This window comes from Lactuca virosa, chromosome 5, assembly GCF_052849685.1.
Source record: "Lactuca virosa cultivar CGN04683 chromosome 5, Lactuca_virosa_CGN04683_v6, whole genome shotgun sequence".
NCBI lineage: Eukaryota > Viridiplantae > Streptophyta > Magnoliopsida > Asterales > Asteraceae > Lactuca > Lactuca virosa.
In genome coordinates this window covers 46,758,915-46,786,417 of record NC_136430.1, presented here as the reverse complement: position 1 = coordinate 46,786,417, position 27,503 = coordinate 46,758,915, and the positions used below count along the sequence as shown (strand labels likewise).

Here is a 27,503-nt window from a genome sequence, read left to right as displayed (position 1 = left end):
CACTGTGACGATGCAAAGTGATTTATACAATAATACAAAACTATCATACTATGTAAATTGGAAAACATCGGGTTTTCCGGGGAAACGACATTATTCACTTCTACATACAACAACTACAATACAAAGAACAATTATGAAGAACATTCACTTTTGCATGTTTTGAAATCACATACATCTGCATTTATGGGATCATCACATCTTTTTCGTAAACAGTTTTTGTTACAGAAAATATCGAATTTTCTGGGTTTTACAAACAATACAAACTAGTTTTATATCAAGCATGCTTATGAACTCACCAACATTATATATGTTGACCGTTTTCAAAATAACTTGTATTCTCAGAAAATCGTTAGACTGAAGAACCTCCAAGTGTGTTTCAGGAATTTCTTTTGTGAAATGTTAATCATCAAACAAATTATGTTTTGAAATATGTAATGTAAACAATGTACTTGATGTGAACAAGGTCAGTTGTAATGTATTAATGCATGGTGATGTTTATGTTATGTTTCATGTATATTCATTGTGATGATATTTCAATTTAAGTCACACAAGCCCTCGGACGTTTCCGTCGTCTGGTTCGGGGGTGTGACAATTTTGGCATTATAACACTTCTGAAATCCAACAACCCTATGCGGCCCTTCAAACCAGATTCCCCGTACCACGAGTAGTTAAAAGATATTATAATAACACTTTCTATATTATATTTTATAATATATATATATATATATATATATATATATATATATATATATATATATATATATATATATTGTTTATAAGTTCATAATAACGATATTGAACTTAAACATAAGCTATACTTAAAGTAAGGTAAGCATAACTCACTTACTACGAGGTTTGGCTAGAAACTGGACTCTGCGGGGGAAGAACTTCTTAGCCGAAAAATCTTCTTCTTGGAGCCTTCTGGCGCTCCGGGACTCACCTATAGCACTCGGGAAGTGCTAGGGAATGGGAGGGGCTAAGAGGGGTGTTTGAGAGGGAAAGAATGGGAAAAGTGTGAGTTTTTTTTAGGTTATTTTCCCTTGCTGAACGTTGGGCGTTCGTGGACATGTGTCATTATCTGGTGCCAAGCCGTGGTGAGGAAGCAGTGGCTCAGATCGCGCTACGTGTCGCTCACTGGCTACTCTAAAAAATAATTATCTTCTAAAATCCGTAGCTTTTGCATACGAGCTTTATTTTTGACATTCTTTATATCCACGCATAGGTATCGACAAGATCTACAACTTTTGTTTAGACTCCGTCGGCTAATTTTGACTTTATTTTTAAAGTTATATTTTAACAGACTTAGACAGTTAAAATCCGTTAAAAATTCATAACTTTTTCATCCGACGTCCGTTTTCGACTGTCTTTATATCGTTGAGCTCCTATTAATGAGATCTTCAATTCTCATTTAGGCTTTGTTGGTTAAAAATCGATCGATCTAAAATTTGATTTCCGGGCTGTGCACTGTTATGCTAAATCTTAAAAAAATCATAACTTCTTCAAACGATGTCAGATTTGGACGTTCTTTTTGTGTACGCTCTCGGTTTAACATATACTACGACTTTTGTTTAGATTGATAAGACTAAAAAGTAATTTATCAAAAATTCACTGTTTACGTTACGCGGAGTCGTGCCGGTTTTGTCGCAAAACTTCGACGGGTCATAACTTCTTCGTTATAACTCGGATTTCAACGTTCTTTATATGTACGGAACCCTTGTGACATATACTATAACTTGGTTAAGATTATTTATTCTAAATAATCTTCTATTAAAAAGTCATTTTTGACGATTATTGTTTCTAAATTGACTAGCCCGAATCTGCGGGTGTTACATTTGACATTGACTACAAGCGTAAATGTTGGAGATGGCTTTAACTTTTGTATGAATATATTGTTGTGAATGTGGATTGTATAAGAAAAGCCCAAGATTTTTTTTTCTATACAAGCAATTGCTTATTCTTCGAAAATCACAATGAATTCATTAGTTTTAGTCGAGTTTGTTGATTACTAAGTGTTGCATTATTTAGAATAATTTGTAATATGTCCATTATGTTGTATGTTGATATTCTTGTTGGACAATGAAATACGTGTTTGGAATAACAATTGTTAGAAAACATTGTTTAAGAACATATATTACACTTGCTTAATGTTTTTTCCAAGGATTCTAGGCTTTCGATGATGATAGTTTTGACTTGGGCGCTCGTAATGAACGTCGAACGTTTTTCGACTCAACCACAAAATCATATATTTATGACTCGTTCTCAGAACTTTCGTCTCCTTCTCTTTCTCCCCCTCTCTTTCTCTCTCCTCTCTTTCTCTCTCGCACACGTTTTGCAACACCGAACATCAACGTTAGAAAATTTTGTATAAAAAGTGTTTATTTTGGTTTTCAGTTAGAACTTCAAATTTTCAATGCTGAATAGAATGAAAAAAAAAATCATGTTGTAATAGAAAATAGAAAATTTTAAATACAATTTTACAACAAAAAAAATATAAAAGTACATTGCTATTTCTTGTGTTTATTTAAAAAAAATTGAAAGTTGAATGCGATAATAGATATCAAGTACATTTCTATATTGTATTCTATGTATTGTACCAAACAATGGAATTGATTCTTTTTCTCCAACTTAATTCCTATTTCGAGCTTAATTCTTTTTCTCTCAATTTCTATTATCTGTATCAATTATATTTTTCTATACCAAACACATTTAAAGATTCAATTAATGGATGGCCATGAAAAATATGCATGACACAATACTAAAAGTTGTTGCTTAGTAATAGTATCATCGCCAAAAGTAAGTCATCAACATCGAACCTCGCAGATATCAGGGAGCCGCAATAAACAATGGAAGACCAATTTTTATATAATAGTATGTATTTTTTTTAAATTGTATTTTCTGAACAAATTATATAAAATTAATGATAAAATATTTGAGAACAAATTTAATGATATAATATATACTAAAAATAGTTTAATTGTATAATATATACATAATAAATAGTAAAATCCACCACAATAGTTGAATATTTCAATGATTTCTTTAAATAAAAAATGAAATTTATAATCATATGCGTAAAAAGACTATAATCCCTTGACAATACATATATATAAAATATTAATGACATTTTTTATGAGGCTAATACTTTCTTTGTTACTTATTTTTCCTAATGTTTTGTTGCACAACGAAAAATTATAGTATCTGTGTTAAAAAAAAAAAAAAGCAAAAAATGACATAAAAAACGGATAATCAAGTCAAATGATACCCTGACATAACCGCCATACTCTTCCTTCTTTTCTCTTTCTTCAAACTCGACATCCCTCGTGTCGCTACTTACATCGCTCCACGTTTCCCCTTTCAATGGCCGTCTTCATCTCCATCTCCACCTCCATCTCCATCGTCATCCACCGCAACTACACAGTCAATATCCTTCATTCCTATTTCAAGAAATCAAAAACCCATTTCATACAAACAAAACCCATCTCATTTTCCAAAAAAAGTTCAATCTTTCTGCCACACAATGAGGCTCTACGTGTACGTATTAGAGGGTAGGGATTGGGTCGTTCAAGACTCTTTTGTAAAACTCAGAGTTGGAAAATTCAAATCAAGAACAAGGGTTTTAAAGAACACAAAAAACCCTATTTGGAACGAAGAGTTTGCATTCAGAGTTCATTCTTTAGACGATGATGAACTCATTGTATCTGTTTATCATCGCGATGATGAATCTATTGGTTTCTTTCACAATGGTTCTAGGGATTTGGTGGGTCGGGTTCGGATCCCTTTGTGGTCTGTTGCTGCTGAAGAGAGTCATCATTTGCCACCGACTTGGTTTTCTATTGAAACTAACAAATCCCGTAAATCAATCAAGAAAGAATGTGGTTCGTATTCCATACTTATCTCTCTGTTTTCATATATCAGGACTTAAGAATGTATCATCCTCCATGTATAGAGATAGTCAGCTTCTATCTTAAAGAGTCAAGCTTTCGACAATTTAACTTTGAAATTAAGATGGGTGTCTTATATTTCCAGCTTTAAATCATTTTATGATCTCTATATGTTGTTAATTTGTTATATGCGATGTAGTAATCATTATTCGTCTACAATCGAAGCGTTGAATTTTGAAATTAATTTCAGGGAAGATTCTTCTTGCACTTTCACTTCATGGGAGAGGCCATGACATATCAAACGTTCAACAATTCTCCTTACAACCGATCATCACCAATGGCAGTAGTGACGAACAAGATGGCAGACAAACCCCGACATACGAATCCAACACCTCAAAATCACCAAAAAAGATGATGAAAGCCATTGCAGGCCGATTCGAGAAGCTTTTCAGTAAACACGATGAATCCTCCATTAAATACGATTCATCAGATTTACCCACAACTTCATCCGACAACGGTGAGTCAACAGAAGAATCCATCTTCACTACAACCTTCGAAGAATCAATGGAAACCATGGAATCAGCAGACGAAGGAAGGGAAACTCCTGAAAATCTACATGGAGGTGTTCTAATCGATGAAACATACGTCATACCTCCAAAAGATCTAAACCATCTGCTCTTTGCTCCCGATTCACAATTCTGGAAAGATTTAGCAACATTACAGGGTACAACAGATGTTCACGAGTCCCCATGGACATGGGAATCCGATAAAATGTCATCTTTGACCCGAACAGTTACTTACACAAAAGCTGCAACAAGATTGGTCAAAGCTAACAGAGTTACAGAAGAACAAAATTACAATAAAGCAAACGGGAAAGAATTTTGCGTTCTTGTAAAAGTGAATACACCTGATGTTCCATACGGAAGTACCTTTAGAGTTGAATTACTGTATAAAATAACACAAGGGCCCCACCTCGAAGGAGAGGAAACCTCAAGGATTATAATTTCATGGGGGATTAGTTTTCATCAAAGTACAATGATGAAAGGTATGATTGAAGGTGGTGCTAAGCAAGGATTGAAAGAGAGTTTTGACCAATTTGCAGGACTACTTGGTCAAAGAGTCAAACCCGTGAATCAGTTGACTGTATTAGACAAAGATCAAACGTTGGAGGCTTTGCGGAATGACCACCAATCGGATTGGGAATTGGCGGTGGGGTATTTTTGTAATTTCACCGTGTTTTCTACTGTTTTCATGGTTGTTTATGCTTTTGTGCATATTGTACTATGTGAGCCGAATCGGATTCAAGGTTTAGAGTTTAATGGGCTTGAATTGCCTGATAGTTTTGGTGAATTTGTTACGTGTGGAGTAATTTTCTTCAACTTGGAGCGCGTTTATATCATGGTTTCCCGGTTTATCCAAGCTAGACTGAGTAGAGGTAAACTTTTCCCCTTGTCACTCGTCAAAAATTTATTGATTATGCACATGTTTATGCTCTCATTGACTGTTGACAGGAAACGATCATGGTGTCAAAGCTCAAGGTGAAGGGTGGGTGCTTACAGTAGCACTCATCGAGGGAAACAAGTTAGCTCCATTGGATTGTTCGGGTTTCTCAGATCCTTTTGTAGTGTTAACATGCAACGGGAAGACAAGAACAAGTTCTGTCAAGCTTCAAACTCTCGATCCACAATGGAATGGTTTGTTCGATGTCAAAATTTTAACTGATTTTATCAAGATTCTTGAAAATTGATGACAATTGGTTGCTAAAATTCTTGCAGAAATACTCGAGTTTGATGCTGCAGAAGAACCCCCGTCGTTATTGGATGTTGAAGTTTTTGACTTTGATGGTCCTTTTGGTCAACCGACTTCACTTGGGCATGCAGAGATTAGATTCTTGAGACATACGTCTGAAGAATTAGCGGACATGTTGGTCCCACTCGAGGGAAAACTTGCTCAGTCTTTTCAGTCGAAGTTGCATTTAAGGATTTTTTTGGATAATAATAATGGAGTTGAAACAATCAAGGAGTATTTGACAAAAGTCGAGAAAGAAGCAGGGAAAAAGGTTTTTTCTATGTTTCAAGTATTTGTCGCCCCTGATGATTCATTTTGGCAATAAATAATAGCAAAGAAGTTTATCTCAAAACAAATGACTAAATTGACCTCGAATTTCTCTTGATTTTATGCACATCACTACTAATTATGTTTACTACTTAACAGATAAACGTGAAGTCACCTCATAGGAATTCGATATTCCAGAAGCTTTTTAGCTTGCCACCAGAGGAATTTCTTATTAGTGATTTCTCATGCTCTCTGAAAAGAAAACTACCCCTTCAGGTACACCCGGACCCACCAAACAAAACCAAATCAAACCCATTACTTATTACGATAATTTTTCTAATCTCATTTTTTCAGGGTCGACTCTTTGTATCTTCAAGAATTATCGGGTTTTATGCCAATTTATTCGGACACAAAACAAGGTTTTCATTCCTTTGGGAAGATGTTGAAGACATTCATATGCTTCCACCATCATTGGCATCAGTTGGGAGCCCAATACTTGTCATTGTTCTGCATAAAGGTCGAGGTGTAGATGCTAGACATGGTGCAAAGTCTCAAGATGAAGAGGGCAGGCTCCATTTTTGTTTCCATTCTTTTGTGTCGTTTCATTCTGCAAACAGGTAAACATAATGATGACAATGTTACGTTTTATTGATTTTCTGTTGTGTGAATGAATTTTTGGATGTGGTTTTGTGTAAAATTCAGGACTATTATGGCATTGTGGAAAACAAGATCATTGAATTCGGATCAAGATGGACATGAGAAAAGCGGTTGGGAACAACATGAACAAGATGAGAAGTGTTTATACGAAGATGTTACTTCCCATTTGGTGGTTGAAGATGAAAAAATGACCAAGATTTACTCGAAAGAACTTCCTTTTAGTGTGAGTACCAAAAAAAACATTTAGGCATTGTTTGTTAACATACAGAGGACATATGACAAAATAGGTCATACAAAATTTGATATTTAATTTGTTGGGCTAATCACAAAAATAACCCAAAAGGGAAGGTAATATAAAAAAATGACTACCTTTTATTTTCAACTTTTTATCACAAAATGGCCACTTGTTTCTAGTCCCGGTGTAACAAAATAAGGCTTACAAACATACATTACCCGACTTTGACTTATAGGTGGAGTCAGTGATGGAGTTTTTTAAAGGAGGAAACTTGGAGCACAAAGTGATGGTAAAATTGTCGTGTTTGAATTACAATACAACAAATTGGGAACCTGTAACCACTGATTCCAATGTTTTTGAGCGACGTTTATGCTACAAGTTCAATAGAAGGGTGTCGAGTTTTGGAGGTGATGTCACATGCACGCAGCAAAAGTCATCCATTACCACTGATCATGGGAAAGGGTGGATTGTAACAGAGGCGATGTCTCTACATGATGTGCCATTTGGCGACCACTTTTATGTAAGTATCAATTAACACGAGACCCTACCTAGTACTTATGTTTTGTTGGTTTATATATATATTGTATAAAGGTAGTTTAAATGTAAATAAATATGCGTGTAAAATTTATTTATATAAAGGATATGAAAATGCAGGTTCAGGTTAAGTACGAGGTTAGGGATGGTAGACCGGGATGGTGCACATGTGATGTTTATGTTGGGGTTGTGTGGCTCAAAAGTTGCAAATTTGAGGAGCGAATAACTCGGAATATAGTCGTGAAGTTTGGTGATCGGGTACTTGAGATGTTCGAATTGGTTGAAAGAGAAATATTGTTGGCAATTGATGGCTTTGGTTTATAATGTTGTCTTATAAAGATGCATAAATGATTTTTTTTTCTTTCACAAAAGGTGTTTCAGTATATTGTTTAATGTAAACAACTTATGTTTTTATCATTTTATCAAAAATTGATACAAAGTGTGAAAAGTGTTTTTGTCAATTTGTATATTTTCCTATGATAGTGTATCCTCTCGTTAATCAAATATATAGGTATCGTACAATCATGGAGGCCATGGGCCGATATACATAATAATAACACAAACTACAAAATGGGCCTATACATTAAGTGGACTAAGAGCATTATAAGAATAGAATTTATCTTATAATTTGTTACTATTTTTTTTTTTGTTATTGGAGTATATATAACAAGATTGTCAAGAGGATCTTATTTATAATCGTTTTTGGTTTGCAAGATTGAGATCTTAAGATCGGGATTAGTATCCTAAGATCCCATAAAATAAAACATAATTTTAATTTATAATTTAAAACATGAAAAATATTTTAAAATATTAGTTATAAGTCACAATACAAAATGATAAACGGTAAATTAGTAAAGTATAAAAGAGATAAAGTGGTAGAAAAAAAATTTCATTTGCCAAAAAAAAAATCCATATCTTTAACGTCTTTGTGGATTTGGTGCACCTGATGCTTACTTAACAACAAACCTCAGATTTCTTAAAATAGAGATTAAACAGTGGAGATGTCATGAATACCCAAAGGAGCTGATTGAATTAAGAAAGCTAAAAGAAAGATTAGATATGCTAGATGCATATGCGGAGTCAAGGAATCTTAGTAATAGTGAAATTGATGAAATGCGTAACATATATAAGGAGCTAATTGAAGCTGAAAAGAATAATGCCCGTGATCTCAAACAAAAATCAAGAGTTAAGTGGGCTATAGACCGAGAAGAAAACACAAGATTTTTTCATGCATTTGTTAATAATAAGTGCAGAAAAAATAATATAAATGGGTTGTTAATTGACGGTGAGTGGAATACAAATCCGAGCATTATTAAAGGAGAGGCGTTTAAAATCTTCAGAAGTAAATTTAGTGAACGTTGGCCATCGAGACCAAAGCTCATTAATCAGAAATTCCAAACTATCTCTCCTGATGATGCGGAAAGATTGGAGGCTACGTTCACTTTGGAAGAAATCAAGGCGGTTGTTTAGTCTTGTGGTAGTGACAATGCCCCTGGACCAGATGGCTTTACGTTTGGCTTCATTAAATCTTGTTGGGACATAATCAAAGAAGACATATTTTCTTTCATTAAGCATTTTGAGAGGCTTGGAGTATTATCTAAGGGGTGTAGTTCTTCGTTCATAACTCTTGCCCCTAAAATTAAAGACGCTCTGAAGTTGAGTGATTATAGACCGATATGTCTGATTGGTTGTATGTACAAAATAATCTCCAAACTCTTAGCAACAAGACTCAAACACATAATTGGAAAACATATTGGTGAGGAGCAGACGGCGTATGTGGAGGGCAGAAATATTCTTGATGGACCATTGATTGTCAATGAAATTTGTTCATGGTCCGAGAAGGTGAAAAGAACAACTTTGCTTTTCAAATTAGATTTTGATAAAGCCTTTGACTCTGTCAATTGGGAATTCCTAGATTCCATATTATCCCAAATGAACTATGGTCTAAAGTGGATTCATGGATTCGGGGTTGTTAGCAATCGGCAAGGGCCTCGGTAATTGTAAATGGGACACCAACAGAAGAGTTTGATATAACTAAAGGGGTTAGACAAGGTGACCCTTTGTCACCTTTCTTGTTTATTATAGCTATGGAAGGGATGAATATGGTAATGAAAACAGCAAAACAGAAAGGCATATTCGAAGGAATCCAACTCCCTAACAATGGTCCGTTGGTGTCACATCTCTTTTATGCGGATGATGCACTCTTTATCGGGGAGTGATCTAAAAGGAATATCAGAAACTTGGCCCGAATTCTTCGATGTTTTCATGTTGCCTCAGGGCTTAAGGTTAATTTCCACAAATCTAAAGTCTTTGGCATTGGAGCTACACCGCAGGATACGGCTAGATGGGCACACATTCTCGTTGTGAACCTTCTTCCTTACTTTTTAATCATCTGGGAGTCCCAGTTGGTGCGAACATGAACCGTAAATGCAATTGGAAACCAATAATAGAGAAGTTTCAAGCCAAACTCTCGGTCTGGAAAGCCAAAAACTTATCTTTTGGAGGGCGTCTTACACTGATTAATTCGGTGTTAGGCAACCTGCCTACTTACTATCTTTCTTTGTTTGTGGCCCATGTAGGTGTTATCTCAAAATTGGAAACACTTCGAAGACGATTCCTATGGGGAGGATCGGAAGACAACAGGAAGATTAATTGGGTCTCATGGAGAAAAATTACCACTACAAAAGAAAATGGTGGGCTTGGTGTTGGATCAATTGAAGATCTAAATATTGCCTTAATATGCAAATGGTGGTGAAGACTAAAAGTGGATAAAGATTCATTATCCACTAGAAAATGGACAAAACCCTAGAAAATGGACCATGAAACACAAAACCAAAATAAAGAAGAAAGTTCTGAGCTTTTTACCTCCAAGTGAAGGTCCTTCCTCTGAAGAACTCAGATCCAAGCTTGAACTCCAAACCCTAGCCTCCACAAGCACCTCCCCTTCTTCTTCACTAACACATAAAGGCACCTTCTAGCTCAAAACACTCACACACAAGCTTTAGAACAAAGATAATGCTCTCTTAGGGTTTCTCTCTGTGAAATGGTGGCTGAGGATAAGGCCATAGCATTCCTTATATAGTGCACAAGTCTCATTTAGGGTTTGAGTCTGGGCCCACTACGCCCAGCGTAGTTCAAGGTACGCCCAACGTACCGTGAGTATTCCGCGTCCAACTTAAGCGCATGAGTACACGCAGCGTACTCTTTAGTACGCCCAGCGTACTCATTTGCCATAACTTTCATTTAAGGGCTAATCTTGACAACTTGAAGAAGAAGAAGGGTTAAATAGATATATCCAAATTCCCGGATGTTACAATTCTCCCCCACTTGAATTAGATTTCGTCGTCGAAATCGCTCCTCAAACCACATAGATCGAATCCAATAACTGAAAAACACCACCGAGAGGATCTCATACCACACAACTATCTCCCTCCCCGGACACCTAAATCCGAACAGGAGCTCCTACCCAGAAAAGGACAGACCCTGCTGCTGCTACGATAACCCTTCTGACTCTCCAGAATCTGGAAACTCTAGTGATCTGTATCTCTGCCAGACCGCCTTCTCCAGATGTCACCACGTTGCCCCTCTGATTCTCCAGTGGGGACCGATAAAACAAGTCTATGCCCAAAACTGGCTACCGATCACTCGTCCCAGACATGATAAACAATCTAGATCATATACCAAGGAATGGGAGGATCACTTCACACCAGGGACTCATCCACTGTACTGCAATCACAACCCTTCTGAACAACGAACCCTCGACACCCTGTCCTCAGACACGAATAATGACCATGCTTGTTCAGAAACGTCCTTCGACATCTGACAAACATAAACCTCAGCTCCCTTCTCAATATCTCTTTCAAGACTGAGCACCAGGTCATTTCCCGACCCAACAACTGAACCTCCAAAGGTTACCCATTGCATTTACCAAAACGTCTCACTGACTTCCTTATCAATACAACTATCTCGGCCCAGTGCGACACACAAGTCGCAAAGTTTGCTTTACCTCAAGCGAATACGGAATTCGACTCACTCTCGATCTCTGCCGTCTACTACTCATTAGTTCCATGCGTTTCGCGGTTTTCTCATACCAACGAATTGACCCACTCAGGTCTAAGGCACCAGATGGAACCAATACCCCCTTCCAAAGGAAATTCATTTCTGAATCCGGAATCTCGTTTTGCCTACTCAATACACCACTAGAATCGAACTCAACTCGAGAGTCTGGTCCGGCACAAAGTTGGAACCACTCGTCCCAATGAACCACTCAACTCATGACTCATGACCCGCAACCCATGCGTTCCTCACTTATCCACTTCCCTTTGGTTGCGACAACCACTACTCAATTCAGAATATAACGACCCCCGACAAATATGGAGACCCCAGTCTCGCCCCTGGTTTGACCCCAGGCTTTCACAACTCAAATATTAGGGCTACTCAAGCCTATAACTCTTCTGCGTCAAGCTCTGATCAGAGAGCACTTCATCACAACATTCTCTCACTGACTAATGGGTACTACGGCTCCCCGCAGTATCACAACGACCTTTATCTGAATAGTGAGTACTACGGCTCCCCGTAGCATCACCACGCCCCTCACTGAATAGTGAGTACTACGGCTCCCCGTAGCATCACCACACCCCTCACTGAATAGCGAGTACTACGGCTCCCCATAGCATCACCACAACCTCTCACTGGATAGCGAGTACTACGGCTCCCCGTAGCATCACCACAACCTCTCACTGGATAGCGAGTACTACGGCTCCCCGTAGCATCACCACAACCTCTCACTGGATAGTGAGTACTACGGCTCCCCGTAGCATCACCACAACCTCTCACTGAATAGTGAGTACTACGGCTCCCCGTAGCATCACCACAACCTCTCTGCACTGACCCATTGAAACTGCAGCTCCCCGCAGTCTTACCGCACTTACTCTTACCACTTCACAATCTCATCCTCAGGTTGACACCACACTGCGATCATTAACTCATGCTCTGTGGCCCAGCATAGATAGGTACATACACACCCATCCAGGCTAAGCATCACTGCTTCGGACGACCACCGTCGTGACAAGACCTCTTTTTCTCGTTGCAATTCACATTCTCAAATAAGTCCATTTGATGTCAATTAGTTGAAGGGTCCCCACTGGAACCATAAACACTTGATACACCACTCGTCATCTCAAACTCAAACTCAAAATAATCTGAGATTTAGGACATTAAACTCGGATACCCCCGAAATACCATCACAACGCCTCGCAGTGTCTTGACTCTACCACTGATCTCATACTCATGGCATCATACTCAGATACCGCATTGCTTCCTCGGAACCTCGCAACCGGTCTTTCTCTCGTGCCACTTGTAACTCCGGAATACTCCATCTCCCGAATTAAAACAAAGAGAAAATTGCCAACGACTTAGAACATGAAGATGACGATCCGAAACTTTCTCCTCTATTGCTCAAAACTCATGCAAGGATACTCATAACGAGCCTGAAGTTGGTTGCCCAATCAACTTCTTCCCTTCCCATACTGCATAACAGCCCAAACATTGAATCAGAATTCTTCCACCGCCGAACTAACCCTACGAGCCAACCACCTTGAAGAATTTCCTATCCATCACAAGGTCTCCGATCGATGGCCACTTGCCGTGGAGACATTCATCATTTACCAAACGTATGCCGCATGCATTATCTCTCTTTGTACCTCGCTTCAATCACCGATAACCTTGATCACATGACTCCGCACCGTAGGTCTCGATATCCAAATCTCCAACCGATCTCGAACAGACCTCTGATCCCCTCAACAAAATACCCGGTTCTCCCCCACTCAGGGTTCACACCAATTAGCGCACCAACAATCTATCTCCCAGGCTGTTTCCACCAGTAACAACCCACCTACTCTTGGAAGGTGCTACGCAACGCTCGATGATCCCCCTGACAGAGACCAAGCAACTCCAAAAACCCTGAATCTCATATGAAATCCTCAGAACTTCCAATCATGACTGCCTCTTAGTCATTCAGAATCTCACACCATTCCATCATCGGACCTCCCAACTGTCCAGTACTAACCCTGACTCTTAGTCTGGAAATAATGAACCATCATTCTCCTCGTCCTCGACTCTTCAACCAACGTTCCATCACGTGGGTTGTAGTAAGAGTGGAGTCCCCATTACCATACTCGATACTCATCATAGACAATAAGAGCCACCGCCCTAATGTCCTCTTCTTGATCGTCTGCCGCTGCAGCTAATACATGCCCTACTATGCTCAAATAGGGTGTATCTTTGTCCTTAACCATCTCAGTCCCCGCTGACAACCTGCTCAGGCTCTAACATCACCTCTCGGCAGACATACTGCCCAAATACTCTGATGAAAGATCGTAACCAAAGCTACCCCACAGGGCTCGCCCTCAACTTTGGAAATCGAAAATCTCAATACCTCTCATGTTTCCCACAGGAACAGAAATAACACCGCTCAGGTCACAGAAAATGACATCTCCACCATCGGCCGGTTGCTCAGCCCAGACCGTATTCTCCCATAACGCACCATCTCTACTCATCCCTGAGTCTTGCGACTCCAACTGGCATCTCACCAACACTCCCTTGGAGCTAACTCTATTTCCCTTTTAGGGGATGCTCGTTCATCATGGCCCTCCGTTCCCCCTATTCTTTCACATCTGATCTCAGTCTAGATAATCATAACGGAATAACTGGTAGAACCAGTAACACTAACCGCCACGGGTCATGGTACTCGAACTTTGTGGCCACCTCTCGATCTGCTATGAATCATGATACCCGAACCATGTTACCTCTTCTCAATCCGCTATGAATCATGGTACTCGAACCATGACATCACCTCTCGATCTGCTACAAATCATGGTACTCGAACCATGAAATCACCTCTTGACCTGCTACAAATCATGGTACTCGAACCATGAAATCACCTCTCGACCTGCTACAAATCATGGTACTCGAACCATGACATCGCTTCTCAATCTGCTACCAATCATGGTACTCGAACCATGACATCGCTTCTCAATCTGCTACCAATCATGGTACTCGAACCATGACATAACTTCTCAATCTGCTACCAACCATGGTACTCGAACCATGACATCACTTCTCAATCTGCTACCAATCATGGTACTCGAACCATGACATCACTTCTCAATCTGCTACTTAGAATCCTCCGGTATGCCCCCTGCATCGAGTATGGGTCCTATGCTTTCAGTAGTACGGGCCCATACTACCTGCCACATCTACCCATACTTTCCACACGAACCATCCCAGAGTTCCTAAGTAGCTGCTCAACCTTCTCGATTATAATTCTCTTTACGTGTGCTCGCTTTCCAGCGAAATGCTCTACTCTGTCAGCGCACTCATCCGACCATGATCACCCCCTAGGCTCTTCCTAGGTCCTCACACTTCTCCGCCATCAGCTGCTGAAAAACTCCTAATGATGCCAGCCATCTACCTCCTGAATATCGTCATATTCACTTAGTAGCTGACTCCCATCATCGAGAGTCCCACAAAGCACAAAGCAAGCAGCATTCGGGCATCGAATAGTCTCCACTAGCACATAAAACCTCTTCAGGTCATGATCCCACTTGCTCTCCTCATACTCGGAGGATATCACCAAACTCATGCAACTCCGCCCCATGCGGCCATCTGTCTACTCTCTCTGTAGACTCCACACGTGCTCATCTAGGTATCTCCCCTAGATTACTCCTCTACTCAGATTCCTCTCTAAAAGGATTCCTGCTGGATACTCATACTCAACACATACTCGAAGGCACATCGCATATAACAGCAACTCCTAGGCTAAGGCATCACAGATCAGGCCACTCTAGTCCTAAAATATGAAATACCTAGCCTATCTCTAGAATGCATAGCATATCACATAATATCTCATAACACATAATGTAAGGGTATTTTGGGAAATCACCGTTCGGGCGCTGGCTGATCGTACACACAGCTCCGTTCTGATTTTCTCAAAAATCTTTCTCTTTTAAAAAAAATTGTTTCTTTTATGAAAATTTCCTTAAATCCTCAGTTTGAGTTCAGATACGCCCGAAGGTGCATCCGAATCTCTCAAACCAAGGCTCTGATACCAACTTGTAACGGCGTAAATTTTTAAAACAATTTTTCATTTTTCAAACATAATAAAACTCATATAATATTCTCAAAATCTCATATATCAATGTCATCACCATAAAACATATCCCAAAATCTCAACACTTAATCTTCTGCAGTGTGTACAAATCATGTCGGCGCCTTCCCGCGACTCTCGCTGGTACCTGAAACACATATCACATAACACGGTACGCATAGATGCTTAGTGAGTTCCCCAAAATACCACATACAACACATACGCCACTCGAGGCTACAGTACGACCCTCCGGTCGATGTGTTTCAGCGGAACCCTCCAGTCCCGTAGCTCGTTGGACCCTCTGGTCCGGTCATAGCTCATTGGACCTTTCTGTCCGGTCTGTATCGTTGGACCCTTCGGTCCGGTCTATATCGTTGGACCCTCCGGTCCGGTCTATATCGTTGGACCCTCCGGTCCGGTCTATACAACACATAACATACATATATCACAATGCACATAATCTCATACATACACATAGCACACAAGACCCTCCGGTCTACACATAGATACCACTCTAGGTAATGTATAGTGAGAAGACTCACCTCGGGTAACTCAGATAATCTCGCTCACGAATATACGGATCTAGCCCCCGCCTAATCACATAAACAATATCCTCAAATAAATAATGGCTCTCAAAGGCTAGATTAAATCCTTCCTATTATCCCACAGAAGGGTAAAAGACCATTTTACCCCTCCCTGACTCAAAAGTCCACATGTTGACCAAAACCCTAAAAGTCAACGAAAGTCAACAGCAAGCAGTACGCGGGGCGTACCAACTCGTGTACGCGGGGCGTACACCGGCTAACCAGAATCGGGGACTCGACCCCCTACGCGGCGCGTTCTGAGACTTACGCCCATCGTAAGTCCTAGACTCATCCTTTCTATATTTTTGGTCTGAATAGATTAAGACAACAGTTCATATCTCAGATCTCGACATTCCTCAGTCTCCTAAACCATAAAGTCGAGACCTTTAGGCCTTTGCATGGCTGAAAAGGTTATAACTCACTCCAACCTTTTATCCCCTTTTCTCATTAAGACCAAAACTCAAGCATGAACCCATAACCACGACCAAGTTTGGATTTTTATAGATCCACAACACATCCTAAACTGAAATGGGTCAGATCAAGGCTTAGGGAGACCATTTACACCAAAAAGTCTCCATCTTGGGACAAAACCCTAGAAAATGGACCATGAAACACAAAACCAAAATAAAGAAGAAAGTTCTGAGCTTTTTACCTCCAAGTGAAGGTCCTTCCTCTGAAGAACTCAGATCCAAGCTTGAACTCCAAACCCTAGCCTCCACAAGCACCTCCCCTTCTTCTTCACTAACACACAAAGGCACCTTCTAGCTCAAAACACTCACACACAAGCTTTAGAACGAAGATAATGCTCTCTTAGGGTTTCTCTCTGTGAAATGGTGGCTGAGGATAAGGCCATAGCATTCCTTATATAGTGCACAAGTCTCATTTAGGGATTGAGTCTGGGCCCACTACGCCCAGCGTAGTTCAAGGTACGCCCAGCGTACCGTGAGTATTCCGCGTCCAACTTAAGCGCATGAGTACGCGCAGCGTACTCTTTAGTACGCCTAACGTACTCATTTGCCATAACTTTCATTTAAGGGCTAATCTTGACAACTTGAAGAAGAAGAAGGGTTAAATAGATATATCCAAATTCCCGGATGTTACATCTGGGGTATGGAACAACATTGTTAGAATACAAGGAGAATTAGTCAAGCGAGACATCCCGATGAGTAAGATTATCAAGAAAAAAGTAAACTCCGATACTGACACACTATTCTGGAGCGACGATTGGATTGGTAATGGCCCCCTGAAGCTCACTTTCCCTAAATTGTTTTCAATGGAATCACATAAACGGTGCAAAATTTCAGATCGAATATATGAAGGTGGTTACTCATGGTCCTGGTCAAGACAACCCCCCTCTAACCAGTTGAGACAACTGATTCAAATAATTGATACGTTTAGTCTCAACTCAAACAAAGATGAATGGATTTGTGGTCTAGATTCGAACGGCTTATTCACGGTTGAAGCATGTAGGCGTTTTTTGAGTTCATCAAATCCTGATCCAGCATCGCATTCCTTTGCCTGGATAACTGAAATACCTATAAAGATAGTATGTTTTGTTTGGAGAGCCAGACAAAATCGCATTCCTTTTGCGAAGGCACTTCAACAAAGGGGAATGATTTCCCTTTCGGTGACTTGTGGTGTTTGCAACATGGATGATGAGTCAACTAACCATCTATTATGGACTTGTCCATTTGAAAAGGTCACATGGGAGTGGATATTCAGATGGTGTGGTATATCAGTATCTCAATATGATAATATAAATGGAGTATTGGATTTCGTTGCAACCTGGGGAACTGTCCCAGAAAGAGAAGAATACTATTAGGAATTTGCTATGGTACGATTTGGAGTTTATGGAAAGCACGGAATGATAGAATTTTCAAAAACAACTCTTGTGATGGTAACTGATATCGTAAAGGCATCGATATTTATGTGGTTCAAACATAGGAGTAACGGTGGTAGCAACAATTTCAATTGGACTAAATGGTGCATTAATCCCTTTGCGGATTAACTTTTCAACTTAGAGTTTAATTTGTTTATATTGAACTCTAAAAGGAGGTCTTTATATTATTTATCTGTAAATGTAACTATCTATGTTTCCGTCCTCCTGCATAGATACATGCCAGAGGTTTGGGTTCTTCTTCTTAATAAAATTTGCAGGTTCAAAAAAAATGGTTTGTATAATTAATCCCTTATTCTTAAATCATATTTCAGTTAACCATTTTAAATATATTTTAGTTTTAACTATTTGTTATTTATTAATAATTAAATATTTATGTTAAATATTTAATACAATTCATTTATAAAATATAAATTTTATATCGATTGTCTAAAACTTTTATTTATTTATTTATTTTTATAAATATGACCTAGTAATTTTTTTCATATTTTGGTTTTGTAACATTTTAGATATAATGTATATTTAAAAGACACCAAGACCAACTAAATGAATGAGTTTTACAGAATATTTTAGATAAGACGCGAATACATTAGTTAAATTTTCTTAAAAAAATAACATCATTTATTTAGAGATTAAAGTTAGTGAAATGATAAATTGATATTTTTTTTAAAGTTATAACATAGCTAAATCATTGGAGATGCTCTAATAATGTTTAAGTGTTTACGTTTCATGAGTTTTTAATATGGGTTCCCGGTCGCTCACTACAACTCCCTGCTAATTTCAATGATAGGGTAAGAGAGCTCGTTATTTAAACGATATGCTAAGACACCGCAGTACGTCACATATAATCTCCTGGCCAACTCATAGTTGAACCCCATGGCTTGAACACTGTACCTCCTATATAAGAGGTGAGTGTCTTACCCGATAGACCACTAGGTATTTGGTTTTTCCTGACTTTTATTTAAAATTGATACATGTTTGTTTCATTGTTTGAGGTTGTTAAATGTTCTAAAAAATGTGTTGCATCTTTTTTGGAGTTACTCTTGGAAAATAAACACCAACTGTTTTTGCCTTTTTAGCTTGTTTGTTAGTCTGGATTGATTTTAAATCATCCATCATTAATCACTTATATAATTTTGTAACACTAACTTTATACAGTTAATTCAATTGGGATATATAAGAATTACATAATTTTGTTGATGGTCGTATAATGAGTGATCGAAATGAAATAGACTATATAAACGTGATGTGCTTAGATCTGTGATTATTTAAAAATATATTTATTAAAATTAATATATATATATATATATATATATATATATATATATATATATATATATATATATATATATATATATATATATATATTGCTTTATATTTAAATATATAATTGAAATTTACAAAATATTGCCCTCCAAGAATTTGTCCGAGATTTTGCATCACATGACTGGAATACCGTTGCGGTTCTCGTTCGGTCTTGTTGATAATCGCCCTCTCTCCGTGGATAGAAATGCATCCGAATCTAAAGCTCAGATTTATCAATCTCTGAAAATCTGCTTCAATTTGATCGATCATCACACACTGAAACAACACGTACTGCAATGGATCCGAACCCCAAAAATTTCCCAATTCTCTCCTACGTCATGAACAGGCTGCCCACCATGAAACGCCCTAACATGCAGGAGGGAGACATCGAACAACCGCCGTCGACGCCTCATTCGGCTTCCAAATTGACAGATCGTTCGTCCTTCAGTCCGCCACCATATTTCGAACTCACTGAACGGATGCCTCACCTAACAGATCCTCGGCTCCTGACTTCCATGCGTGCAGCCGTGGCCGATGTTTCTCAGACACGATCGCTACTCAAGACCCTTGGTGAGCGTCCTGATCATGAAGCTGTGGACATGGCGAAGGCCAGGCTTGCAGAGATTGATTCGACGTTGTCGAACGACCTCGACGAGATCACGTTATCCGATAAGGTCGACCCGGAGGAGGACAAACGGAAGAAGGCAATCGAGAGGGAGAGACAGATGCACAAAACTCTGATCTCGCTGGATCAAATGCATGAATCGTATGATAAAATGTTGAGCGAGGCGGAGAAGAGACTTGAGAAGATTTATGAGTCTGTTAAGGAGGGAAAAAACCCGCTTCCGGGTGGTGGTGAAGGAAGCTCCGCCGTCGCGGAGGAGTTGACGGAGGAAGTTGTTGCAATTCTGACAGATGCATTGTCCAACGGTGCTCAAAGGATTGATTTATCAGAGAGACGATTGCCGTTTCTGCCTGAAGCCTTTGGAAAGATTCATACATTGGTTCACCTTAACCTATCCTCCAATCAGCTTGAGGTTTGCCGTCTATGATTATATTTATCATCTGATATTCTTATTATCCAAATATATTGGTTAATTTAATCTTCTTCATTCAATCATTTTCAGATCTTAATTCCATGTATGACCACAGCCTGTAGAAAAACAGAAATCTAGGACCAAAATTTTGGAATTTGCACGATAACTCTCTTAACTTATGGTTTGATAATAAGATTTCTAAATATTTAGCCCTCCCCTAACTGCAACACATGTATTGATTTTGAGAAATCTAACAAATCGATGGACCTTATCCTGCTGTTTCTTTCTGCCATTGATGAACCTTGATGCATTGGAACAGGTGATTCCCGATTCCGTTGCTGGACTTGAGAACCTTGAGGAGCTTAATGTTTCTTCCAATATTTTGACGTCTCTACCAGATTCCATTGGCTGTTTGCACAAGTTGAAGATCCTTGATGTCTCTAGCAACAAACTTGATTCCTTACCTGACAGCATTTGTCACTGCAGGTATAATTCTTTTTCTTTTTCTTAGCAGAAAGAAGAATCAAGTGATAACGAAAATCTCTCTTGCATTGCATGTTCTAATTAGGTCACTGGAAGAATTTGATGGCAGTTTCAACAAGCTAACATATCTACCCACAAAGATGGGGTATGAACTCTTAAAGCTAAAGAAGCTCGCAATCGCTCTTAACAAGGTACGAAACTTCCCTACCTCTATCGGCGACATGAAATCTCTTCGGTACCTCGACGCCCACTTCAACGAGCTCCGAGGCCTCCCAGATTCCATCGGCAAGTTATCAAATCTGGAGGTACTTAACCTAGGAAGCAATTTCAGCGACCTACAAGAACTCCCGGACACAATCGGCGATCTAACCAGTCTGAGAGAACTCGACGTCAGCAACAATCAACTCCAGGAGCTTCCGTTGACCTTCGGCCGCCTTGACAAGCTGATCAAACTCAACGTCGAACAGAATCCGCTGGTGGTTCCTCCGAAAGAAGTCGTGCAGAAGGGGATCCAAGCTGTGAAGGTGTACATGGCTCAGAGGTGGTTCGATGTGTTGGTGGAGGAGGAGGAGAAGAATCGACGGGAAGCGGAGGCGTTGGCTCAGGCGAGTTGGTTGTCTCGTAGTAAGTCGTATTTGACAGGTGCCGTCGTTGGTGCTGCTGGGACGGTTTCTTTGTATCTGGGAGCCGGAGATAGCGAAGATCCTTATCTTGAAGAGGCACGATGATCAGATCGTGTGTCGTTTATTTGCTAATCAAGTAATCCAGGTTTGGTTCTTATTTTGGGTCAAAATTAATATGTGGATAAAGTATTTTGAAGGCAAGAAAATAAACTACAAATAATGGGTTCATTATGATTAAACAATGGTCGTCTGGTAGCCCCGTTTTGGGCTTGTTTTGTTGGTTTAGCAGAATAATTGGATTGGCATGTAATGTGCTGAACTTGATTCCATCACAATAAGTTCTTTCAATTTTATATTTATTAATGAATTATTTTTATTTTGTAAGTTTTTTTGTTCTATTTGAGTAGGATAACTATTTATACGTTTGTGATCATATGTTTAGGGTGGTTTTATTCTCGTTGGGCGTTTGGATTTGTGTTTGAATAAGATTATGTTGAATAATTGGGTATATATATATATATATATATATATATATATATATATATATATATATATATATATATATAGTTATTTGTTATATGGGAAAATATCATATATATAGTCATTTGCTATATGGGAAAATGGAACGATAGTCCTACAATATTTTCGGAATTGGTATAATTAGTACTTAAATTAATTTCCTTGCTTTAGGGGGCATAAGATGACTTTTGTCGGGTCTAAATACTCACTTTGGACAAAATGAATGAGTAAACCGGTTACTTCTTGTCATATTAGTACATTAATATGCCACGTAGACAACACTTCCTTTGACCCTCATCTCCTTCCATCTACATTGACTTCTCATCTTCCTCTTCCCCTTTCCTCTTCTCCATTAACTAAATACATAAGATGGATCAAGTGTATGTATTATGTGTTCGTGGTGGGTTATGATTGCAGCTAGGCTCCAACAGATGGAGACGAAAGCATCAATCGAGACATGATTGCACAACCAAATTGCCCACTTTCATATTGTGGTCAAAACCTAAATAGCGTTTGATTCCCCTTCCGGTTAATCGGTCAACAATATCAAACCTACAACTTTTTGGGCTTCGATCTTCGGTGTGTAAGAACCACTATGATGCTTATCAACATTTCCACCTCTGGCGAGTTCGCCGTCCGGAGCATCAACTACCGATCTGGTGACGAAAACAATCCGAGCATCATGACCATTATCATATCAATTTCCCTATGTACACAATTTTTGTGTTGACTTCCTTTTAACACCAAATATGAATGCCAAAATATAGAGGTCTCTAAAAAAACACCATTTTAGAGGTTGGTTGGAGTTGAATCGCCATTTTGATGTTAAACAATCATTATTTTGTGTTATGTGGTTGGAGAAGCTCTAACTGCAACAACATGTGAGGCTTGATATCTTAGGGGGTATTTGACAAAAAAAAAACTTTTTACTTATTAGCTTATAGTTTATTAGCTTATTGGTTTATAAACTAATAAGTTCGAAGGACTTAACTTATTAAAACAAATGACTTATTAGCGGGTTGTCATCGTTATAAGCAATTTTTATCCAAACAATGGTGAGCATATTAACCGAAAAACCGAACCATAACCAAATTAACCAATATAACCGAACCCTTTTAACCGAACCATTTGTTAGGGTGCAAAGTTCTCATTGGATGTGGCTTACCCTCTTGTATGTGTAAATGGGTTGATTCTTTCCAATAAATAGGAAGTGGGTGACTCCTTTTATGTGAAAGGAACCATTTGGAGAGCATTAGTTTTAGAGAGAGAAACTAGCAAACCCATTTTGTACTCTTTCTAATTCAAACTAATGAGAGCTTGAAAAGATTTATTTACTCCATGTGTTCTTGAGTTTGTATGATGATTCACTAGATCTTTCCATATTCCGCATATACCATCATAATCAACACCACTACAATTGGAATTAGAGCGGGTGTTCTTGATTTGATCAAGAATTAGTCCTTGATGGCATTCTAGATTTGGTGATTCTTCATTTTTGATCTTTGATCTTCGTGATTTAGAGAGTTTGGATTCTAGAAATCGAATTCATCTTTGATTCTATTCATAATTCGATTTTCTTCACTAGAATTCAAGTGATTTTTACTTTCTCTCTCTAGAAAACCCATTCAAAATCATTTTCTCTCTCTAGAAATTTTCGAGTTCTTGAGATCATGGTGGATTTGATGTATGATTCTTGGATTGTGATCGTTGAAGATATCAAATACAAAGTCAATGAAGATCAATTTTATGGGTTATTGTTAAGCGGGTTGATTTCATGGAGTAATAAGGTTTCTTATGGAGGTTTGAAGGATGATCATGGAAGCTTGATATTTCAATCACTTTATAGGATTGAATGGTTGATGAAAAATGCCTTGTCCATGTTAGTCCTTAGTAAAAATCAAAAGGAAGGAGAAGAAAGAGATTTGTTTAATAAGAAATACATTTCTCTAATTGAAAACCCGAATGATCTTCGTGCTCTTAAGTTTGTTGAAGTTCAAGACAATGGAGTTCAATGTGATGTTCTTGAAGTTCATGATAAGAAGATTCAAGTTGATTCTTATGAAGATAAAAAAGTTTTTTGCTCGATTGGAGTTCAAACTGATGATATTTTGTGTTCTTGTGATTCGTTTGAAGGAATGATTCCTTATCGTAAGCCGGTAATCCAAGAAATTCACAAGTATCAAACTCCAAAAGATTTGATTCAAACTCACAAAGTTAAAGTTGTGGAAAGTGGATTTGTTTATGAAATTAAATCTTCAAGATGCAAAAAGATGAGAAAGAAAAAGAAGAAGAAGATTAAACGGAAAAACAAGCGGGTTTACTCATAAAAATCATCAAATGTTGTTGTGAAGCAAATTTGGGTTCCAAAGCAACAATCTCCAAAGGCTGCATTGAATTTGAAGTCAAACCCAAAAGTGTTGGTGATTCTTTTGAAGATGTTCTTCGATCGTTGAAGAACACGAAGAACGAGTTGTACATCACGCATAGTGGGTGGTACAATGTTCAAATTGGAGATTTTCTCGTTCCAACAAAAGAACTAAGATCTTCTAAATTTGATTCGTTCGTTGAAAACGGAACTTAATTCGTCAAAAAGGTATCTCAAATCTCAAATGAATTCCAAAACATCCATGATTTCGATTCATGCGTTTCGTTTTTAATTTTTGATCGTTTTGACTCAATTGGATTGATTTCGTTTCAAACCTCTTTGAAGATCCAATTAAATTTTTTTTAGATCAAACTTCAAAATTAAAAGCATTTTCTCAAAATCACGAATTTACTGTTCATAGATCCAATTCGTAAGCCCAAATACTAGTGAAATGTACTGTTCAGCGATTAATTGTTTCAAGCCCAAAATGATAATATGATCACTATTCATATTTAGCCCAAATTTTCGAATCCATCCTTCACTGTTCATCTTATTTCATATCGTTTGAGTCTATTACTATTCGTCGCTCAGTTCTCATTGTCTTCGTCAAAAGACTCTCGTTTGATGATCAAAATCTTATTGTCTGATTAATGGAACGAGATTGAATCAAAATTAAAACTGGTTGCGATGCTGATTTCAATTTCGATTTTGGAATGTTCATATGAGATTGACTTCGAATGTTGATAATCGGATTGAATGAAAAGCGAAGTCTTGGGTTTCACAGTCGATGATAAGGTGTCGTTGTTTGAAGGCTTAAGTTGGAATTAGATGTCGAATGAAACTGAACGATCTTGTCTGTTTGTTTTGGAGTCGATTGTTGTGAAGTTTAAATCGATTTCACATCTGGAATCGAAAAGTCAACTATTAGAAAAGGTCAAAATCGAATCAACATCAGAAATTTGTATTTCAATTATTCACTGTTCAAGGGTAGATGAGTTCGTTGTTTGTGTTATCGAAACGAAAGTGATGATTCGATAGGTTTGAGAAAGACTGGAATGTAACACCCCGTTTGAAATTAAAATAAAATAAGTAAATAAATAATAAATTCTAAAACCCCGAGATGTAAATTATATTCTATTTTATATTATTGTAGCCAAAATCCGTAGTAATTCAGCAAGGCATTAGTTTTAGGAGCTAAATGCCATAACTGAGAGTTGGGGGTTAGAAAGGTAAATTATGGATTAGTTTTGCAAAAGATTCTCAAAGTTGAGGGCTGTTTGGTAAGTTTTGGACCTGAATTGGGATGGAATTTATTGCTGAGGGCTAAAAGGGTAAATTATGGTCTCATATTGGAAGAAATTGATAGGAGGGGGCTTGAAACGTAAATATGGGGGAAATGTATGTGACCGGGTATATAACCCGTTACCATGCTCTTAACCCTAACCCTAGGTGAAGGCAACAACCGCCAACCCCTAAGTATCGGCCGTCACTCTTCCTTCTTCGACTTCCGGCGCCGAAGCCACCACCACGAGACTGCTACCGCCGCTATCTCCGACCCCATGCCACCACGAGTTGCCGCCGCTGTCCGTTTCCATTTGAAGATAGGATGTCGCCGGCGAGGTTCGCAAATAACGTCTCCCCGTTGCTGTTGTTTCAGATGACGGATAACCGTCACCTCCCTGCCGTAGTGTTCTTCTTCTCCTCTTCGTTTCTATTCGGTGCCGCGACACTGCTGTGGTTCCGATGATTATCCCATCGACGTTTTTTCGTTCGATTGCTTCACGCCACCGTTGGGGTGGCCGAGACTGGTGGGTCTCGGCGATGGATATGAGTGTTTGGTGTTAATGTGCATGTTATTTCAGTTGTATATGTGTCGTGGGTGGTTTTATTTGGCCGGAAAGTCAAGAACAACCACCACCACCACCGTGAGGTGGTGGCTGCCACCATGCACCACTGTGTGTGTGTGTGTGTATCTTAGTGAGTGTGTGTGTTTATTTGAGCCTTTGCATTGTAAAATTGTACCCGTACCGGAATAATAATAAGAAAACTCAAAACCACCACCATGAGGTGGTGGCTGTCGCCTCCTGCCGCCGGGTTGGGTGGCGGTGTGCTTAGTTGTGCTTGGATTGCTTTTAGAGTGGTTGGACACGATTTGACTAGGACCATAACCGCCGCCGTGAGCCGCCGTTGACCACCACTACCCGAGGTGGTAGTGGGTGGTGCCCGACAATTGAAACCCTAGTGGGCCTAGTGAACCCTAATGGGCCAAATGAAACCCTAATGGATCTAAGGACTTAGTTATTGGGCCTATTGGGTTGGGAGTGGGTTGGAAACCCTAATTAGGGTTTAGAAAACCCTAATTTTGGACATATGGGTCTTGGACTTATCGGGGCCCACATTTGGGCCATTGGAATTGGATTATGTATTATGCCGAACTTCACCATATGATTTACCTAGTAGAGTAATGGACTTAATGGATTAAGTCCTTAATGGGTCAAGCATGAACACTTAACCCTAATCGTCATTTTATGTGAAAACCCCTAATTGGGTTTGGGTTCTTATTGGGCCATTTATTGGACTAAGTTGTTGTGGGCCTTTGTGGGCCAATTGGGAACATATTAATGGACTAAGGAAGTTATTGGGCTGTAGGATAAGACCTATTGGAGAGGCTTGGGCCCAATTTGGAAAATTGGGCCATAAGTGGGCCTTGAGGATTATTAGCTATTGGGCCATCAGAATGCCAATTGTTTGGACTGGAATAAATGGTTGGGCCTTAAGATAAGCCCATGTAGAGGTTTGGGCCTAATTAGGAAAATTGGGCCATATGTTGGGCTTTGGCCCATTACTTGTCTATTGGGCCTTTGGAGTGTGAGTTGGACCCTGGGCTTGGAACCCAATTATTAATTGGCTATTGTTTGATGTTGACAGTTTGAGAATCTGTTATCCAGCGGCTAGAGTTTTATCCGTGGGACTTCAGCAGTGCCAGGTGAGTTTCCTCACCATACCAATGGGTCAAAGGCACCAATGTCGGCCCATTTTATGATATGTGATACACTAGTTGAAGTTGTATTATGTGGCATGTTAGCTGGTTATGTGATAGGGAGTATGCTAGTGATTATGTGGTATGCTTGTATGGAAGACCATGGGAGAGCCCATGGCACCTGGATGTAAGACCATGTGGA

General features: G+C 39.0%; 2 protein-coding genes across 2 annotated transcripts; both read left to right on the top strand.

The window, feature by feature from the left end:
• Positions 1-3,339: 3,339 nt before the first annotated feature.
• On the top strand, positions 3,340-7,720 carry LOC145115687 (C2 calcium/lipid-binding and GRAM domain containing protein). The gene is made up of 9 exons (XM_079052039.1): positions 3,340-3,875; positions 4,132-5,316; positions 5,393-5,575; positions 5,657-5,940; positions 6,096-6,212; positions 6,291-6,553; positions 6,639-6,816; positions 7,064-7,348; positions 7,483-7,720. The coding sequence occupies exons 1-9, from the start codon at positions 3,518-3,520 to the stop codon at positions 7,684-7,686; spliced, it is 3,057 nt and encodes a 1,018-aa protein (XP_078908165.1). The 5' UTR covers positions 3,340-3,517; the 3' UTR covers positions 7,687-7,720.
• Positions 7,721-19,397: 11,677 nt separating this feature from the next.
• On the top strand, positions 19,398-21,813 carry LOC145115544 (plant intracellular Ras-group-related LRR protein 9-like). Its single transcript, XM_079051846.1, has 3 exons — positions 19,398-20,331; positions 20,651-20,817; positions 20,900-21,813. The coding sequence occupies exons 1-3, from the start codon at positions 19,591-19,593 to the stop codon at positions 21,540-21,542; spliced, it is 1,551 nt and encodes a 516-aa protein (XP_078907972.1). The 5' UTR covers positions 19,398-19,590; the 3' UTR covers positions 21,543-21,813.
• The last annotated feature ends 5,690 nt before the right edge of the window (positions 21,814-27,503 follow it).